The 21,724-nt window shown below is 45.1% G+C and overlaps 1 protein-coding gene across 9 annotated transcripts in view; it reads right to left on the minus strand.

The window, feature by feature from the left end:
* Positions 1-21,724, minus strand: part of ZFR (zinc finger RNA binding protein) — a 526,018-nt gene that overhangs the window by 157,721 nt on the left and 346,573 nt on the right. For all 9 annotated transcript variants that reach the window (XR_014970026.1, XR_014970025.1, XM_085630635.1 and 6 more), the window contains one exon: positions 21,276-21,426. Coding sequence is in view for 7 of the 9 variants with exons in the window: in XM_085630635.1 (XP_085486761.1) it covers positions 21,276-21,426 (151 nt within the window). In the remaining 2 variants the exon portion in view is untranslated. The remainder of the gene's footprint in view (positions 1-21,275; positions 21,427-21,724) is intronic.

Raw genomic sequence — 21,724 nt, forward strand, 5'->3', positions numbered from 1 at the left:
GCACAGTTGTAGTTTTTCATGTTTTCATATAAATCACCTCAACACTGAAAACATTTTTCAAGGAAAACCAGTCAATGTATGCCTATGGAGAGAAGGATAATGATTACTTAGCCAGTAAGCATCTGCTCTTGGCATGTAGAGCTGTAGATTCACATGCTTTGCATACTCCTGCCATTGGTATGTAGTTCCTAGGACCCCCCCCCCAAAGGACCTGCACGTTTTAGATGACCTAAACTGAGGGCTTGGTGTGCAGATAGACTCTGGACATCCCCACAGGATGAGTCAGCCGTTAGACCAGCTAGCTCTACGGTGCCACTAGTACCCCGTCACTATTACCCCTCTGTACTCTACAGTGCAGTAGATAGTTTCTGGCAGCCACTGAACATGACAGCCCAGATTCCTCAGGTATCGTGGAAACAATACGGTATCTTTCGTTCAGTCACTCGTGCTTACTTTTCTCAGGATACACAGAATGACGATTGGAACGGTTTCAATAATTATTTATTGGTCAAGCGTCAGTCTAGTATGAAACATTGCTGCAACAATCAAAAGACAAGAGCAGACCAAGGTAATCGCTAGTACCAATATCGTAAAAGTAGATACATTTCTACCATAGTGCTAAGAAGATGAATAAATAGGACAGAGAACAAATACCTCTTGGACCATGAATGGTGAAATCTATTTACAACCCCAGATTATCTTTTATCTGCGGGAAAAAATGTTTAGTTACGTACATTTAATACATTTTAATTCTCAGTACCACATATTAGAGCCATCAGTATATATCTGTTTGCGGACACCAAAAATCAGTGAAATTTTATCAAAACCATTTTTTTTACTTTCGATTCGTTATCACAACAACAACACAGTTATACAATATTGACAATAGATTTTTAAACAAAACAATGTGCAGACAATTCTATGTACAGTGATAAAAAGACAAACCATATATTACATTAAATTCAATAGTCTTACTCCAAATCACTTAGTCAGTCCTACTAGATTTACAAGGTATTGGGTCTCGTTAATTTCTGTGACCTCAGCTGGCTGGATCGAGACAGCATATATGGTTTAGATTCTGACAGGTTCTCCCTGACTTTTTCAATTTGGACCTAGAATTTATTTTGTATAGAGGTCGCAGAAATTAACGAGTGTCGATTTTTGAAACATACAAATATTCATTAAAAAATCGCCAGTGTAACAAAAACGATTTCTTTCAACTGTTTACAGGAAATGCACCAAGGCTGAATCTAGGATCCAACCCAGAGTAAGAAAATCACACGCAAAGTAATTGAAATGGCATTTACTTAAAAATCCCCATTGAGCTCAATGTTATAATTGTGTTTGAATTGTGTTGCCTATTGCAACAACTTAACTATTGCATTTAAAAGTATATTGCTTATTGAAAGTATACAACAGCATTTCATTCTGAGAAAGTATTTTGATACCTACTTGTGGTTCTAAAATAAAACTATATATTTTTATATACAAAACAAATTGGCCTAGAGTTCAGTTCTTGAGTGTGTGAGACCATTTGCTGGCTGAGTGTGTACAACAAATGCTTTACACTGTCCTCGGATACTGCCTTACTGCTCGACCAAGCTACCACTTTAGAGAGTAAGGTTATAACTAACTTTAGCCTCTGCCAAACCTCTGGGGACTGTGGTCTCTGTGCACACTGAACCTTACTTTGGTGCAGTATATACAGAGCCACTTTCTTACAGCAGCCTTCTGTTTTTTTCACACAGAGCATATCGACACAGTCGTTTTGTTCAGTGCCAGGAACTACTGTGGCAATGTGTGCTTTTTGAGACCAAAAAACATTTTTGCTTTTGCCAATGTTTGTTATAATGGTGAGGGCCCGGCAGCTCCCACACCAATAAGATTTTACAAAAAACATGCCAGAACAAGTCGCGCATTGACAAAACCAAAAGACTACCCAACAATTTCACACCTACTGCCTTTACCAATGCTTGTTAATTTTTAGGTTTCCCATAATCGTATTAAAAACTGGTTACACTGATGTTCCATTGTGAATATTTTTGGGGAAATACTAGCATACATCAACACATTTTAGTAAATGATGCTGCAAAGAAATGGCACCTAACAATGTACAGTAGTGTAGCTAAATGTTATTGAATTTTTTGGGGAACATTTTATTTTTAAAGCAAAGAATGCTTTCAAGCTTTTGCAAATATTTGCATTTAATCAGAGCGCATTCTGGGAGCATTATACATAGCCTCATATCGCTAAACATTGAAAACGTGTGTAAAGATGTTTATACTGGAACCACTTTCTGCAGTGCATTCTGAGCTTACAACATTTGCGTCGAGCACTCACCCTAATAATAAAAGCTTTGCATTAATAAATCATGAATACCAGTTTGATCAGTGTTAACACATGGACACAAATATTACCTTAACTGCAGGCAATGCCTTTCTCAGAGTCATAATGTGATACTGTAAACTGGCAGCCAAAAGGGTTTGTGCTGCTGGGGTTGGGCCTACTTGTCCCAAGGACAAAATATACATGACAACTTGAAGCCCTTGAACTCAAACAATATGTCCCGGGCGTTGGGCTATAGGAATTCCACATCCCTGATAAAAGCATATTACATGGGGGGTGGCTTGGCAAGCCAGCATGGCGTTCGTGGGTTGAGCGTGCTCCATCCAGCCCAACTAATTATCCTGTCTCTCCGATGGCATCCTGAAGCTCAGTGCCACCCTATAACTGACGGACATGGGCAGCCCTTCTCTGGGAAAATGTGGGCTTCGTAGGGGCCGCGGGTGGCGAGTGTGCACAGGTGAGGCCTTGGGGCCTGCAGATGGCGCGGCCTCGGAAGACGCAGGGGGCGTTGCTTGATTTTCTCGCTGACTAGAGGCGGTGTGGCCTCGGCTGCTGACAGCGGGGCCAAGGCATTGACAGAGTCGGCGTGTGCCCCCGGACAGACTGTCTCCATGGAGGATTCCTGCGGGGACAGTGCAGCACCTCGGCGGTCGTGTCCCCTTGGTTTGGTGGTAGGCCGGGCGCTCGAGCACGGCTCTTCAGGAGCGGAGGCCAACTAGAGACGTGGTGGAGGCTGAGACCTGAGGAATGAGGACTTTAGGGCCCCGCTCCTCCTCCCCCCTCCCCAACTTGCAAGTCTGTGGGTGTCGGCAGCTACATCGGACCGCAGGGGAGCGCAGGGCGACGGCGCTGCTAAGACCTGCACACGGAGGGAGGCCCAGCACATTGGTGGCTGACCAGGACTCAGGGGACTGGCAGTGGCGCAGATTTCCACTCCCCCCGCATCCTGGACCCAGAGAGAATGAGCTCGACAGTCGGTAGGACCGCATTGGGGGTCCCTGTTGGGCTTCGGGGGTGCTCCTGCATCGGCGGTGGTATCGGGCCGCGCAGGGGCTCTCGGGGGGGGGGGCATATGCCGGGCGCTGGTGTGCGGCCCGCCTCCTGAGACGAGCGCGGCATTTGCTCTGGCCTCCCCCCATATTCATCTCCCCCCCACCTCCCCTGGGTGGGGTGTTCGGCGGTCTCGTCGGGCCGCGGAGGACTTTCAGTCAGCGGAGCAGGGCGGCGTGTGGATCGTCCCGGGGCCGTTTGATGGGTCCCTTATCGGGAGCTGCTGCCCAGTGAGGAGTGGACCTGCACGCCAGTTATGGAGTAATGTTGATTGGGACCCGGGGTGTTGAAATCACAGGGAGCCATGCCGGATAATGCAGCGCTTATGGCCGCCATCACGCAGTCCAGGGACATGCTGGATGCTATCATAGGGGAGGTCGGCTCTGATGTGATGCTGTTGCGGCAGGATCTACGGAACGCCGTATCTCGCATCACTGAAATTGAGGCCTGGGTCTCCAGAGTGTAGGATGATCTCACCACACTAAAGAAAAAGGTGGCGGCCATGGAGACCAGCCAGCAGGGCCTTGCGTTGCGGGTGGAGGATGCAGAGGGGAGGGCAATATGTAACAACCTCCGCTTTGCTGGCTTTCCGGAGGGCTGCGAGGGAGGAAACACGGAACAGTTCATCACACAATGGATGGAGAGTTGGCTCCCACCGGAATCCATGTCTCGCTGCTTTGTGATCGAACATGCCCATCGAGCGCTTAAGCAGAAGCCTCCGCCCTGAGACCAGTCATTGCAAAGCTTTTCAACTATCACGACCGTGATGTTATCCTGAAGCAAGCACGGCTTAAGGAATCCTTACACTACGATAATGCTCGCATCCTCATCTTTCCAGACTATACAAAGCTAGTCCAGCAGCAAAGACAGTCGTTCCTGGCGGCTAAGGCCCGCCTGCGAGATCTTAAGCTCCACTACGCCCTGCTATATCCCGCTTGCCTGCGAGTGGTTTACCACTCCCGTACTCACTTTGACTCACCAGAAGAGGTGTTTAAATGGACTGATGAAACGGTAAGGGTGCGGGCCCATACACCACCTGGAATAGAGTCAGATTCCTCATCGTCAGGGGTGACTCGGCAGGGGCCCCCCGCTGAAACTGAACACCACCAGAAGATCACGGTCCAGGCGCCGCTCCATGTCCCGTGAGGCGCCATCCCGGCCTGGCTCGGTCCCGGGCTGACAGACTCCTGAGCCTTGACCGGCACATCAATGAGGGGTTGCAGTGAAGCAGTTTGTGCTGTTCAGATCGGAGAGACTTACTGGTGGGCCATGTTCAATTAGTGGATCTGTGCTGACAAAGAGTGCTAGGGCTAGATGGGTTGTGAACTGGGGATCCATTGGTTGGGGAGGGTCGGGGGGGGGGGGGGAGAAGTGGCTCTGTATATACTGTTCCCAAATAGGTAGAGGGTGTACAGAGTCCACAGCCCCCAGAGGTTTGGCAGAGGCTAAAGCTAGATATAACCTTACTCTCTGAAGTGGTATCTTGGTCGAGCAGTAAGGCAGTATCAGAGGACAATGTAAAGCATTTGTTGTACACACCAAGTCAGCAAATGGTCTCACACACTCAAGAACTGAACTCTAGGCCAATGGTTTGTATATAAAAATATATGGTTGTTTTATTTTAGAACCAACAATAGGTATCAAAATATACTTTCTCAGAATGAGATGCTTTAGTTAAATACTTTGCAAGAGGCAATTGACTTGAAATGCAATAGTTACAGTTTGTTGCAATAGGCAACACAATTTCAAACACAATAATACATTGAGCTTGATGGGAATTTTAAGTTATATGCAATTGATTGCTTTCAGAACTCCAGGACTGGATCCTAGATTAAGTCCTGGGACAGTTCTTGGAATCAAGTGAGTAAACACGTTTTAGTTACTGTTGTGAGTTTTAAGCAATATATTGCTATTTTAAAAGTTGACACTCAGAAACTTTTTCTGATCAAATTACCAATGTTATCCTATGGAAGGAAATTCACTTAGCAGGCAAGTAGGGTTATGGTTACTTTTTCTAGGTCAGTGTTGGATCATCCGGTCAAAAACAACAGGGCTATACCCAAATCACCCTATGATACCTGGGTATAAGGGACAATATATATATATAGAAAAGGGAGTATCACGGAAAAAATACGTACAATTATTCATAGAGAGAGCACATTTAATTACCCTTTCAAAATTATTAAATAATAATAGCATACATCTGGCATCATTTACAGTATATCACAAGGAAACAGGCGTTTATACAAAGAAAGATACAGACACATATATCACATACCATCAATACAATATATAACAACAAACAATTAACCCAAACAAAAACATTTTTATGAGAGTGTCCCCTTAAGAGGTATCAGGCGGACCACTCGGAGGTAGTCAAACTGAATAATGGGGAACACAAGCAATGTGGGCAAATATAACCCGAACTTTGTTAGATGTGTCCCAGCGGCAGTCTGTAAATCACTGAAACTCAAGTGACTCCTCCATTCAATATCTGTCGACGTGACCACGTTTCAGCCACAGTGAACTTCAGGCCTCTTCAGGACAGGGGTTAAATGGCAACTAAAAAAATGTATATATATATATATATATATGAGGGGGGTTTACCATTAAAATATTTACAAAGATATGGAACTAAGGGTGGTTCCCAAGTCGTGCGCACAAGCCCAGTAGCCAACAAAAGAACAGATGACACCCTGTGTGCCAACATGATTTATAAAGAGAAGAAAGGGATAAATATTAGTCATGCAACGCAAGGTGCCTGGGAATATCTAATAACAACCCTAACCCTAGTGTGAACAGGCATTAATAAAGTGCAGACAAAACTTCCAATAAAATCTCTTATATAGCCACCATCCTGGCGTGCTGTATATATGTGCCCAATTAGAAACCTTATATCGCTATGAGCCTTAGATGCCTTGTAGTCCCCTTTCTATATCCTTGTCTTCGTTGGCAGCGGGAGGGACCCATGTATAGCGCGAGTATTTAGTTCCGGGTTGGACGCGTCTGGCTCCGTTACTTCGGAACCCGCGTGTGTTTGGATTGGCGTGCCTTTGAGAATTCGAGTTAAAAAACTGCCCGTGTTTGACCTAGTAAGTGCCTCCCCCTCTCCCCGGACAGACCGCCTTAGAGAGGCTTGGTAAAAACGGAGCACACGTAATAGTTGTCTCCATTCTTATTTTAGAATCTGTTGGTGAAACGGTGCTTTGATCATTGTCGAAGGCAAAGTGGTGAAGCGCGATTCAGTCGGTGAAACGGTGTCCCGATCACTGCCGTAGGCAAAATCTTGAAGCGCAATTAAGTCTCTACTAGGTAGGTGCATTTTGATGTTTGTGACGATAGTATGCCCTGTGGACATTATACCTCCTCCCTAGCAGCCCTGCTGACACGTTGTTGCTCCTTTTTGACCTCTATTACAGAACGCTCCCATCGATTGCGAGTGAGCTTATTTTTGGATCTAAATTTGGAAGATACATGTGAGTGTATCTATGTTTTGTAAGTGTTGGATCATCCAGCACTAGTGTACCACCTGTAAGCAGTTGAGAAACTGTGTTTAAGTTATACAGGCGATTTTTAAGGAATAGTTATAAGTTTGCAAAATCGACACTTAGAAGAAATTTCACAGAAAAACAGTCAATGGTTTCCTATGGAAGAAATTTCAAGTTACGGGTAAAGTATGTTCTCGTTACTTTTGTAATCCAGTGCTGGGCTCCTAGGCTCCGTACTGGGACTACTATCTAAAACAGGTAAGTAATTACGTTTTCACAGTTGGTACGATTTTTAAAGAATCTGTGGTTTGCAAAAATTGACACAGAATGGGTGAGAGGGGTATGCTGTCCCCTCTGTATGATGCCCGACTAGCCTCGCAGCTGTTCGGCCCTCTTAGGCAGACTGTATCTATCTGGCATGTGGCGCAGGCCAGGCTGGGATGGCGGGGGGTCCTGACTCAACTTACACCTCTCTGGGATGCCAAGCAGCTGGGACGTTTAAGGGACAGTAAAGGCTTCGACGCCTCGGACAACATCGGAATCTCGGTGGTATGCGATGTGTGGCAAAAAGGGGCGGTCGTCCAATTCGCACGCTTACAACAGCAATACGAGCTGGCTCCCTCAGAATGGTTCAGATACCTCCAGATGAAACATGCCCTGGCGGCACAGTTGGCTCCTGGCGCACAGGTTCCGGAAGCGTCCCCGTTAGAGGATAGACTGTTGACGGAGTACATGCCAAAGAAGGCTACGTCCTTCACGTACCGCAAACTGATCAACAACTTGCAGGACCCTATGGGGCTCTTGCGGGAGAGGTGGGCTGAGGAGGTCGGTGACTTTGATGACCCGGAATGGCGTGAGGCACTGGCCTCGCCGCGCGAGGCGGGTATACCTTCGAAGCTGCGGCTGGTGCAGCTGCGTATTTTGCATCGCTCATACTTCACCAGATGCTTGCTACATAAGATGGGCAGAGCGACTCACTCCTTCTGCCTGCGGGGTTGTGGGGAGGAGGGAACCTTTTACCACACTGTCTGGGGGTGTCCTGTTCTCCAGGTATTCTGGAAGCGGGTGCTGCGTACAATGTCGCAGGGGTGCGGGATATCGCTGGTGCCGGAGCCCCGGCGCTGTTTGTTAAATGTGTGGTAGCCCAATGATCTTGATCGTCAGCCACAGGGCTGGGTAACGCTGGGGATCATGACGGCCAAACGGAATATAGCCCAAAAATGGGGAGCGGTGGAGGCGCCAGTGCTATCAGTATGGAGGAGGGAGATGGATGCAGCCATGTTTGCTGAGCGGTCAGTGTTTATCAGGCGGGAGTGTCCTCGCAAGTGGGCCAGGGTCTGGGGGGCATGGAACAGGTACAGGGGAGGCATATGCGATCCGCCGCCTCTTTCAGATGGGGATTCCTCTGATTCGGATGGTTAGGATGGTCTGCAGGGAGCCACAGTTTTTATCAATGCATTAGACTTGGGGTTGGTTGAGGGATTATGTATTTGGGTGGTGATCTGTCCTGAGAGCTGTGCGCAAGGTCTGTTTCAATGTCCTACTGTTTTAACAGTTTTGAAAACAATAAAAACTTTAAAAAAAAAAAAAAAGAAATCGACAGAAGAAATGTCACAGAAAAACAGTCAATGGTCTCCTATGGGAGAAAATTGAGTTAGTGGTAAGTACGGTCGTTAGTACATTTCAGTTTCAGTGCTGGGCACCAAGATCCAGCACTGGGATCTCTCCTCATAGCAGGTGAGTATTTCCATTTGCTACTCGGTTGATTTTAGGTGAATATTTTAAGGTTTAGAAACTCCACACAAACCAGTCAATGCTACCCTATGGAAGAAAAGTGAGTTATCAGCTTTTGGGTAAGTACTCGACTGGCAGAGTTAAGGTTCTGGGCATAGGCTGAGCTTTTCCGTTGCAATCCATTGCAATCCATTGAGCGCCCGAAAGCTCAAAAGCACCCTGCACCCAGCCGCCTGAGTGACACTGGCAGTGTAACCTCTACACCTATTTACTTCCCCATTTGCCCTGAGCAAGTGACCAGGAGCCCAGCTCCCACAGCCGCGTGGGCTGCTAGTCAGCAGCCACCAACCAAGGCCCCCCTGCCTCCCATAGGATAACATTGGGCCTAACTCTCTCTGCACCCGGCTGCCGCTGAGGGTGTAACAACTGTACCTACCTGACCCTGGGAGAGCCCCGAGTCTGTGCCCAGAACCTTAACTCTGCCAGTCGAGTACTTACCTTAAAGCCGATAACTCAATTTTCTCCATAGGGATTTTCCTGGAATTTCTTCTTAATGTGGACTTTTCAAAACTTAAAATATTCACCAAAAATCAGCAGAGTAACGAAAACGAAAATACTCACCTGCTATTAGGTGAGCTCCCAGTACTGGATCTTGGTACCCAGCACAGACTTTTTTTTTATACCAAACTTCTCAGTCTTCAGTGCTGCCTTTATGGTGCTGTGGAGTTCGTGTTTGACGGGCTCTCAGCACCATGTACTCTGAAATGGCAGCACTGCACTTAGTGCCCAGGAATGGACCTGGGTACTGTAGGGGCACAGGGCTCCTGCGCCCACACCACTGGCATAGGGCACCCAGCTAGAGGGGTGGCTGATGTATGCCATGGCAGTGTAGGTGATGGGCATGGCACACAGGGATGTGTGCCATGTCGACTCTTTGTTTTGTCTTGCACCCAGACACAGGGCAGTGTGTGTGTGTGTGTGTGTGTGTGTGTGTGTGTGTGTGTGTGTGTGTGTGTGTGTGTAAGGGTACAGGGCCTCTAACTGTGGCACAATGCTGCAGGCCTCACAGGCCTTCCCTGGTCACAAGGCCCTGGGTACTAGGGTACCATTTACCAGGGGCTGACATGTGGCTAGGGTTTGCCAATTTGGGTTTTGTGTTTTTAGGGAAGGAACATAGGCCTTGGGCACCTGATTGGCAGAAGTCCAGGGTACACTCAGTCAAAGTACATTCAGCAATTCAGCAAAAAGTGGGGGCATACCATGCAAAAAAGATGGCACTCTCACAAGTAACAATACTGTAATCAAATCGGAGCGCGGTGGGTAGGCAGAGCGCTGATCCCACAGGAAGATCCGATAGAGCGGCAGTCCTCGATCGGTGAGCTTGGTTCCGTGGTTTCCTGGCTTCTTTGACTCTTAGATAACTGCGTGGTTCGAGCTCTAGTTTCTTCAGCATTTGCTGGTTTCTCTTGGGTACATGTAAGTGGGGGCTCGGGGGGGTTTGTAAGGGTCTTTTAAGAGCTCGTGCTTTACAGGGACTCAATTCACCTGCAATCCCCTACATTCTGCCCGACTTCCTGGGGGTTCAGTCATATGTTGTGTTACACGTGGGGGGCGTCGAGGAAAAGATAGCCCCCTGTTGATTGAGCCCTAGTGAGATCAGTAGGGGTGCAACAAGGGGGGTTTCTCATATGAATAACCAGTCAATCACTAGGTGCTGCTGGTCTAAAGCGGCAAGATTTTACCACCAAACACAAGTTTTGGCGTCTAAGCAAATTTTTAGGGGCCCCACCTGCAAATTCCACTAAGCTCCAAAACATTATATAAGAATCCCGAGGCATACCCAGAGCTCAGAATCCCTTAAGCCTTCAAACCATCTAGATTCGATCCCCCTTTATACAGACTCTATTCAGTGTTTACATCTCTCTAAAAACGGGTTTGAAGGGTCTGTTTGCATGAATTCATCAAGGAAGAAGGGCCGTAGCAACAAGGCGGCCCTTTCTCAGCCTAAGCCAGCACTAGTGTCATCGCAGGATAAGAATAATACCTTAGACATTAATCCAAACGTGGACCCTTTAAACACTAAGGAGCCTGTAACTCTTGATCTCACTGACCTACCCGAGGGCAACGTTAGTCATAGGGATTCTGCTTTATTCCCAGCATTAACGGGGGGGGATTTTTCCAGTTTCGTAGGAGAACCCCTCCCTCTCTTTAAAAAAAAATAATCTGAAGACGGCTGGGACTTAATACCCTTAATCCCAAAGTGCCCCATTAAACAAACCAATAAAAACCAAAGGATTCAAAATATAGGAAACAAAGCAGCTGTAGTCTCTACAAGGGCCGCGAAAATAGCAATAAAGGAACAATTGAAGAAGGCCCCTCTTATTAAATCTACACCTTCATTGCGTTCCTTCTTCAAATTACAAGATAACCCTAAACCATTACCAGAAATGTTACCATCTACAGAAACTTCTTCAGCCGTTCCATCTTCCTTTCTGTCCTCAATGGAGTCTCCTAACAAGTATCAAGTACTTTTGTCGAACGAGCCAGAGGAAGACGGTGATTGCCCTACAGCAACACAGGTAGCTCAGCCCCCTCAAACAGAGAGCCATACATCCTCGCTAATCTCAGATCCTAGTACTCCACCACCAGTACTAGATAAAGACCATTCTAAAACCCACGATATGGGGGGTAATATTGGAGGTTTAGTGGCAACACTATTAAATGAGATGAAAATAGGCTTTGCTAAGTCAGAAAAAAACCAGCAGAAAATTCAAGCTACTTGTGAAATATTAGAGGGCAAATTCAATGCATTATTGGAAAGGGTAGTGACTGTAGAGACGACACTGGAACAAATCAAGGAGGAAGTGAGACTTTGTCAGAGCAGTAACGAAAAAGCATCAGCTTCAGAGAAATAACTACGTGATAAAATTGAGATCTTGGAAAACAACTCGAGGAGAAATAACCTACGAATAATGAATGTTCCAGAAGCTCAAGAAGGGCAAGATATAAAGTCCTTTGTGATAGACCTCTTGAAACAATTTGTTCCCGAAATGGATGGAAAAGATCTAGATAGCGACATCCAGAGGGCCCATAGAGAACCATTTAGATTGAATAAGGATAGGAAAAACCCAAGAAGGATTTTAGTTAACTTTAAATCCTATATAATAAAAGAATGCATTCTGAATAAAGCTCTAATTTCTGGAGTCCTGACCAAGGATGGCTACAACTATAAAATTCGCTCTGATATCTCCAAGGCTACCTCCGATAGGCAATGGGCCTTGGGGAAATTCATGCAGGATATAAGAGCAGAAGGTGCCACGGTGCAAATGAAATTTCCAGCACTTCTCCGCATAATGTGGCGTAACAAAACATATAACATACGAGATCCACAGGAGGTGGAATTGTTTCTGGAACGCATGAGATCCAATAGAAGTACATAACTCATGAGCCAAATCGTAACACAAGGCCTCGGTTGCGGTTCTCAAACAGGGCAACTAGGATTGCCCAAGACAGTGGGGAGGGTTCTCCAGGGAGGGCACAGATTTTGCTTTTTTTCACAAATTATTTTGGTGGGGAGCATAGGGGAGAAAAGAAAAAAAAATGCTTGTCCGATATGTAAAATGTACCGCAATCAGGATTAAAATGAGTCTAGTAGAAGAGTAACCCAATGTTTGAGTTAAAGATATTAACATGGAATGTGAATGGTCTAAGAACCAAGGGTCGGAGACAAAAAATTTTGGGAGTATCTTAAGCGTGCATCCTTAGACAATCATTTTACAGGAAACCCATCTTCTTGGGGAAGAATGGCTCGAGTGCATAAAGAATGAAAACTGGATTGGAGAGTCAGTCTGCACAACTCAGTCGTGCAATATCAAGGGGGTTTCAATCATTTTATGTAAATCTCCACACTTTGGTTACGCAGAAGGCAGACACAAGAGGTAGATGGGCCATAGCCAATATTCAATTCCAAGACTGCGCAATGTCTATAGTGGGTTACTATGGCCCCAACACGGACGACCCCGAGCCCTTGTCCTCCTTGTATGCTCAATTGATAATGCTACGCACACCTATTGTTTTGGGAGGAGACTTCAATATCCTTTTAGATCCAAAAATGGATAAACACCCCCCCCCCCCCCCCCCCCCAGTAAAATTTATAACCTACCGAAGATGCGGCAATGTCTGTCCACACTTATGGAAGATCTGAGTTTAATCGATATATAGAGAACTAGGGGTAATCAAACAAATAAATACACTTATAAGAACTATAAATACGGACATACCTCCACAATAGACTTTTTTTTGATCGATAAAGCTTTAAGCAATAGAGTTAATCTAGTGCGACTTAATCCTGCACACTTATCAGACTACTCTTCAGTTCAAATAAACAGATTGTGGGCTACTTAAGAGTGAAAGGAGGTGGTCACTAGATCGATCTCTTTTACTAGATCAAAAGGTCATCAACAGTTTGAAAATAACAACTGGAAACTATTTTAAGGATAATAGTGGGGGAGAAGTCTCATATATTGCAGTGTGGGAGGCTTATAAAGCGGTTATTAGAGGGGTTATAATCAGTATAGCAGCGGGTAAAAATAAAATCAAGAACTCCGAAATTAGGAGGTTGGAATTGGACTTACTAGAATTACAAATACAAATAGACGGCTCAACATCAGAAGATCAAACAAAACTAATAAATGAAAGTTTGTCAAAGAAACAAGAACTGTCATTGTCTTTAGAAACAAGGATAAGAGAAAGATGGCAAGCTAGTTCTCTAGCCAACTATGAATGGGGAGAGAATTGTGGGAGGCTCTTAGCTTGGAAGCTTAAGTCCGACTCCAATAGAAAAAAAATAAATGCTATTCATAAAGAAAACAGCACTTTGCTGATGGAGGATAAAGAAGGCATAGAAGAGGCTTTTGAGTCCTTTTTCCAGACACTATATGGGGAGGACTTGATACCTCCTCAGATATCAATTGAAGCTTACTTGAATAAATCCTTAACTCCAAAACTTGATAGCGTTTCCTGTTGCACTCTGAACGACCAAATCACTCAAAAAGAGGTACTAGATGTACTGAATAATCTTAAGAGAAAAAAAGCGGCAGGCCCAGACGCTCTTCCAAATGAATTCTATATCGTTTTAAAAGATCTATTAGCCCCTGTATTGACTAATCTATTCAATACCATTTTTCTTGAGGAGTATCCAATCCCTAAATCTTGGAACGAAGCCACGATTAGCCTGATCTTAAAACCAGGGAAAGATCCTACTTATGGTGAGTAGTACAGGCCAATATCGCTTCTTAACTCCGATTATAAAGTATATAGTCAGATATTGGCCAAAAGACTTGGATTCCTCTCCAATAAAGTAATACACGAAGACCAAAAGGGCTTTATCAGAGGGAGACACTTGCACGACCTAACGCACCAGCTGATAGGAGCTATTGATCTAGCAATTCATGAGAAGGTACCTTTAGCAATATTTACCTACGATGCGGCCAAGGCCTTTGACCGAGTTAACTGGTTGTATTTACACCAAGTTATTACATACTACAATCTAGGTCAGCATTTTGCTAAGGCGATAGTAAATATATATACTGCTCCGACTGGGAAAATATTGGTAAATGGTGCCACAACTAACAGTGTTCAAATTAAGAGGGGCACTAGACAGGGGTGTCCCCTTTCCCCTCTACTCTTTAACTTATATATAGAGCCCCTGGCCAACATGATTCGAGCTTCTAACGATCTTACCTCCTTTAGTTTCAACAATTGGGAGAAGAGAGTGGCATTATTTGCCGATGACCTGATGGTCTATTCAAATAAGTTAACAGAGACATCTATCATTATGAACGATATGTTGACAAAATTTGGGGAGATCTCTGGGTACCAAATAAACCAACAAAAAACAGAGATCATGCAGTGGAATCTACCCTCTTCACAACACGACTCTAAGAGGGAAATCCGGTATCTAGGGATACAAATTCGAGAAAATATTGACGAAATTGCCCAAGGGAACTTGATGCTAAAAACCAGAGAAATGAGGAGACTTTTTAAATCATGGTCATGCTTATCTCTGTCTTTCATAGGGAGAGTCAACGTAGTAAAAATGACTATTCTGCCTAAGTTTACCTTTGTCTTCAATGAGATTCCTTTGGAGTTCAACACACTACAAATAAAGAAGATCCAAAGCGAGCTTAACTCCTTTATTTGGGCAGCTAAAACATCTAGGATAGCCTGGAAAAATCAGAGTAAAAAAAAAAACATCGAGGTGGGATAGCTAGTCAAGACCTCTTAATGTATTATAGGGCCTTTCACTTTAAAAACATAAGACATCTCTTTTTAGATTATGCCTCCTTCCCTCTCTACTGGAAAGCAATAACCAACCACACTAACTGTTTGTACAAATTTGGTCATCCTAGATTCTTCATAAAAATAAAATTAAAGGTACTGCGAGCAGCATGCAAAACTTGGTCCGACATAAGGAAAATTTGGAACTACCCATATGGAATTCTCCCGGCACTCCGGAATGTTTGCAAGACTCTCTAGCTCTTCCATTGATAAGGTCTGAAATAACAGTATGGGGTGATCTCCCAGAAAATGGTATGCTAAAATCATGGGATGATCTGGTGATGCTAACTAGGAATGGAATCTCGAGGTTCAAATTTTACCAACTGACTAACTGGGTTAAATCGCAAGCCATCGGACCAGAGCACCCTACAATTACAGGGGATAATCTTCATGAACCCCCGGGAAAGAAAGAAGTTACGAAGTGGTATTGGTCCCTGGTAGAGAAGGAAGAATCGGATTACGACTTTCCGGATTATAAATGGAAGAAGATCTTTCCGGCTGAAGACCTACAACAGGCCTGGCAAGTATCTTATACTTACTTGTGGTATACTACTATTTCTGCACCATTGAGGAAAAATCATTTGTTCACCCTACATAGGTCGTATTGGACCCCGGGGAAGCTTTCCAAAATGAGTATCCAGGTAAAGAAAATATGTCCAAAATGCAGTGAGAAAGAAGCAAATGATATCCACATGTTTTACGCTTGTCCTCAACTTGGCCAGTTCTGGAATGAAGTAGGCAAGCTTATTGGTAAATGCTTAAATCTGGCCTTTAAGGTAAGACCTTTCTCTGTTATATTTGGTATTTTGGGTATTCTAGACTGTGGTAAAATTAATTTAACAAGCAATCAGAAACATCTTTTATTCCTACTTATATTGATAGCAAGACGTGAAATTTGTTTAAAATGGATACTTCCCGTTCCTCCAATGATTCATGAATGGGTGGGGTCGGTACATAAATTCAGGTCTATGGATAAATCTAGAGGAGTATGCAAACGCACCGAGCATTGGGATCTATGGGATAATCTTAGATGGTAGGATAGGAAGGGTCGTCCAATGATTTAACACCGCGATCAATTCCGTTGGCTCATAGATGCAGGAACCAAAATTGTTGATCTATGAAATCGGTGGTATTGAAGCAAGGCCTCAAACTCTACTCCAATGGCGCCTAAATTCAAGAGGACCCGATTGCACTTCATTTATCAAGATCGCATAAATGAGAACAAAAAAAAAAATACTGTAATCAAATCAAAGTGCATATATAATTTTAATCCAAACTGTGTTACAACTGCATTACTACTGTAAAGTATTTATTGCTTACCTAGGCCAGGCTTGCTTGGTTTTATAAAATAACAAAGAATATTTGTATACAAAAACAATTGGTCTGAAGTTCAGTCTTCGAGTGTGTGAATTAATTTGCTTACTGAGTGTGTACAACAAATGCTTAACACGGTCCTCTGCTAAAGCATTACTGCTCGACCACACTACCACAAATCGAGAGAGGTGCTATCTACTTTACCTCTGCCTACCTTTTGGGTTCCACTGGACTCTGTGCACACTAAACCTCACTTTGGTATAGTATATATAGAGCCAGCTTCCTAAAATTGCTTCGGCTCAGAGTCTTTGCCTGACTTTGGTTGGTGCCTAAACAAACTTTAACGGTTTACACTTTGATGCTAGTCGATGGCCAATCCAATCCAATCCAATCCAAAATCAGCTTTATTCGACGTGAGTCATAAAGGCAATACAAAACAGGTACAGGTACGTAATACACAATTAAAATAACAATACACATAAAATTGAGACTACTTAAAATATTAACAATTTTTTAAAAATACATGTAATGTGAGTAAAAAAAATCATTACAGGTGACAACCAAAACAATTAGCACATTACTAACTAATATTCTTGATTCTTATTACCCATGCCCACCCCAGGAATTTAGCAACGGCCACAACTATTACCGGGTCAGTGCAGGTTCGAAGGAGTCTTCCTGCCTCAACACTCCGTCTAGTACCTAGTAGTTTGCAAACAGGGGTCAACCATACACGCCTCGGAGTCGCATAGGCAGGGCAAGCAAAAAACATGTGTGCTAAAGTTTCCATCTGGGAGTTACAGAAAGAGCATGTGTTGCTACTCAAGGACCCCCACCGGGCTACAAAAGAGTTTAGAGGCAACGCTCCCACCCGCATCTGGAAAAATAGCTTCCTATCTAGCACCTTGGTAATAAGATCCCAAAAATGTTCTAACCTTGGAGCAGTTTTAAGACTCAAGAATTCATCAGTTAGCGAAAGGGATTTAGTTTCCTGAAATACCTTGGCATTTACCAGCTCCCAATATTTCTCTTTCAATAGAGCTTTAGATGGAAAGGTAGCAGCCAGTGGGTTCTCCCAAAGTTCGCTCATCCCCAAAGCCTCAAGGGATTTTCTGATCTCTTTAAGCCAAACAATCTTTCAAGAGCCCACCAAAGACATTATGTCAAGAAAACCCTCCGCATACTTGGATAATTCCGGGGTAGTCCATAGGCGACGCCAGTAAAGAATAGGTCGAAGCCTGGCTATATCGGCTATCGAGTTCTTCCCAAGGTCGTATCTTAGGGGTACTATTGGTGTGCTCTGTGGGAGAGAAGTAATACTACGAAAAAACCTATTTTCCGAGATGGTTAAGGAAGACAGGTTGATGGCTTTTCAGGCGTGTCGGTTTTGTGTGTGCGCGTGTTGATGGAGACCTCCATGGCCCGAATGCAGTGGGGCTTCGAAAGCCGGTGTGGGTGGTTTGGTACGAGTTTGGGCGGCTTTCGCTCAGGTACTCTCATGCCCCTGTACGGAGTAAGGCTTGGAGTTCAAACTGTCCCCACTGCTAGCCATCAGTATTTGCACGTATGGTGGCACAGTCTGTGCCTCGGTCTCTGAGGGCGATTGGTCCCAGAAGATATCCAATGCATTTTCTGTGCGTCACTGCATGTTTCTGTGGCAGAACAATGCTACATTTGATTTCTAAGTGTCTTTCGACCGGAATGCTAAACATGCCTCACAGGAGGTCTCTTCATGCTCCAGTGACAAACATAGGTTGCAGACTTCGTGTTGGTCATGCCTTTAGTATTTTGCATGGCAATTAGGGCAAACACTGTAGGGCATGTTTTCCATCCCTTGTGGACGCAATCTTGTAGAATTGAGACAAAGCCGTTATGCAACGGCGGGTGGGCGCCATGAACTGATCAATAGCACCAGCTGCTGTTCGGATTCAAGATGTGTCAGTGTGGAGACGAAAAGACAAAGTGCCTGTGAAGTCATTGGTGAGGATTGAAGCTCCGGTCTCGGACGTCCAAACCAGATGGCGGAAAAAACAATGCAACAAAGGAGCCGAGGAAAATGCACACCGGAGCAGTCACTACACCTGTAATCGTCCGAGCCCAACAATAGATGGCAGGATAGTGCTAGGCTTACGTTTCTATGGCCAACACATGCTACGAAGATAGGCATCCATGAAGATGAGTGCCATCAGGTAATCCCCTTGTTGGAGCAGAGGGACTACATCCTGAAGATTAGCCCTATGGAAATGTTCAGACAGTATGTATTCACTGGAAGGCCTGAAGTCCAAGATCGGTCTGAGGGAGGAGTCCTTTCTGGGGATGAGAAATTACAGAGTAGACGTGTTGTCCCTTTCAGGAGAAGGGCTTCTACCTCTTTACCGAAAAGGTGGAGACAGTCTCTCCTAAGGACATGCCTGCAAGGTGGGTTGTTGGGAGGGGTTGTCAAAATCTCTAGACAGCATCCGCGGTGAACCACTGCTAAAACCCATTGTTCTAATGTTATTTCCTCCAAGTGAGAGGAATCCTCATCTCCTCCTGACAGCTGGAGCAGAGGAAGGAATCACTGCTTTGAGGTGGAAGCTCCTTTACCGAAGTCACCTCTACCCTGTCCACAGCATCAAGTGCTCGCTCAGAGGGGTCTCTGAGCGAGCATTTGAACTGAAAAGGAAGCCTTCTCTTGCAAGGAAGTGTTTGCTTCTGCAGGGGTGGGTGTTGAGAGAGGGGCTGGAGAGTTTGTTTTTGCCTAGATCTTCCAGGAGGTAAGGTGAATGAAGAGAATGCTTCTGCATGCCGTTGAGCTCCACATGGAATCTTTTTAGTATCTGTGCCCAAGACTCCTTGGATCTGGCTGTTGACGAAGCTTTCGTCGTTGTTTGGGCCATTAGCATGGACGGGATCTTTGGCACTGGTTTAGATGGTGCCTTTTGATGTCAGCACAGATGCTAGATGCCAGTGGAGCGGGTAGGGCTTGACACATGTGGGCAGAGCTCTAGTAGACTCTGAAGCCTTCCCTCATTGCCGACCGGAGCCCGAAGGAGGCAGAGGCACTAGAGGGCGCAGTCTTTTGTGTCCCAGTTTGGGGGCCGATGCCCAACTCACATGGAGATATGCCCTAACTCAGCATGGCATCTTTAATGGCTTGGGTCACTTACGACACTGAGAAATGTCATAATTTGAGGGCCATTGTCCTACAGAGCCAGCTCAACGTCCTCCTCAAGTTCTGATGGAGTCTCTGGACTGAGCTGGGCTGCCAGAGTTCTAGATGGCCTGGCCTCCTCACTTTCTTCTGCACTTAAGGGGTTTTCTCTGAAGAGGTCTGGTGTATCAGAAAAGGTCTTCAGATGTGCCAAGCGCCTTTCCCTTCGGTACCTTCCAGTTTTCTTTGAGCAGAAGAGGAGGCAGGATTCACTGGAAACATTGCTGTGGTTTTGACACAGTGAACCACACAGGGTTAATACAGAGACTACAGGAGGTCGGTATTGAGGGCCCAGCTCTGTCCCTTCTCTCATCGTTTCTGGAGGGCAGGGAGCAGAGCCTATATTGGGACGGCTTTCAGTCCGACAGTTTCCACCTTCCCTGTGGGGGTCCTCAGTGATCAGCGTTGTCACCTACGCTATTTAACATCTATGTTACCCCTTTGGCCAGACTCATCAGGAAGCATGGTTTTGTCCTAGTGTCCTATGTGGATGATTCCCAGCTTATAATCGCGACGGCCAATCAGTCAGATGATACAGCCGCTAGATTTCACACGTATCTTCTGGAAATCATGACCTGGATGAACCATAGCTTCCTGAAGATCAACACAGACAAAACAGAGATCATTGAGTTTGGTCCGGGGCAATCCCTGTGGAACGACTCCTGGTGGCCCCTGAAGGCTGGGGAATGCCCCCACCCCGTGTCCAAGGTGAGAAACCTCGGTGTTCTGTTCGATAGTCAGCTAAATTTCTCGGCCTGGGGAATAGCCTTACCTCGTCATGCTTTTTCCTAGTTAGGACTTTGAGAAAGATCTTCCCTTTTATTGCGCAGGAACTACGAAAGGCAGTGGTGGTGGCCCTTCTGCTGTCCAAGCTTGTCTACTGTAATGCCCTACTATTGGGGATAAACAAGGCCCAGTTGAGTAGGTTACAATCATTACAGAATGCCGCAGCGAGACTGCTTCTGAACATTCCTAGAGACCAATCAACCTCGGCGGGAATTAGAGCTCTACACTGGCTTCCTGTACAACAACATGTGGAATTTAAGTTGTTATGCCTGGTCCACAAAGCTATCTTCAGGGGAGGAGCTAAAGATATCCAAATAATGCTGATCCCCCTATACTCCCGGTCGTGCCCCAAGATCTAGTACCTTGGGCCTTCTTCGGGTGACCAGGACTAGGAGAGTTAGATGGGGTGGAAGAACCTTCTCAAACTGTGCCGCGAAGCTTTGGAACAAGCTGCCCTTTTCCTGGAGATCTTTACCAAATCATCAATCCTTCAGGAAGGTCCTGAAGACTTGGCTGTTTGCTTCAATGTAGCCCCTGCTTAAGACTGAAACACCCCCACACTTACCAGCGCCAAGACGCTACGGCAATCGAGCGCTTTAAAAACTTAAATCCTATCCTTGGAGAAACATACAGGATGCACATGTCATGATGCTCGGACCGCAGCTATTTCGAGTTGCAATGGGGGCAATCTTGAAAGGATGTCTGTTACATCACCCCCTTCCGGTCGGAATTCTCTGGAGTCGATGTCCGAAAGAGGACACTCATATCCTGAAGGGTGTGGAGGCGCATATGGTCAGTGTTTGGGGCACATAGTGTTGGTTGTCTGTCTTCAGAAGAAATCTGGTGATAACTGTGGCGGTCTACATGGAGGCTCAAAGTAGAACTCAGCTAAATCATGGTATTAATGACACATTAGGACTATGGATCCAAATGGGTCCAATTGGAGCAACTTTATTGATGTTTACGTACAACACCCATACCATCGAAGTACTTAATTTTTCTACTAAACATTTACATTTACTCACTGCAAGGTGCTTGGGCAGGCATTCTGCTATGCGAGTTAGCAATTCTTTGGATGGCTTTTCTGAACACAGTAAAACCAGGTTGACATTTCTGTCTCCACGGAGAAGCAATCCTTTTGCAAGCACTCCAACTCTTAAAACTCCTTTTAGGGCTCTGTGAATAATCAGTATAAAGAAAATAAGAAACTGGCCAAACAACACATTAAATAAACACAATGGTGGTCATCAAGGGCAGACTGCCATGTGAAGTCTTGTGTGTCCAATGAGCTGTCAAACATTACTGTGAATTTCCAATAATGTAGCTATGAGACTCCTTTACGCACCTGACTCTCTGGGTAGCCAGGCCTACCAGTCAAGGGTTACTCCAGGGTTTGGAGAGGATTAGAAACTCAGCATAAACATAACAAATGAAAAGTATCTTCATTGCAGTGTGTTTCGCTTTATATGAAAAA

The sequence above is a fragment of the Triturus cristatus genome, chromosome 2_1 (assembly GCF_964204655.1).
Source record: "Triturus cristatus chromosome 2_1, aTriCri1.1, whole genome shotgun sequence".
Classification (NCBI taxonomy): Eukaryota; Metazoa; Chordata; class Amphibia; order Caudata; family Salamandridae; genus Triturus; species Triturus cristatus.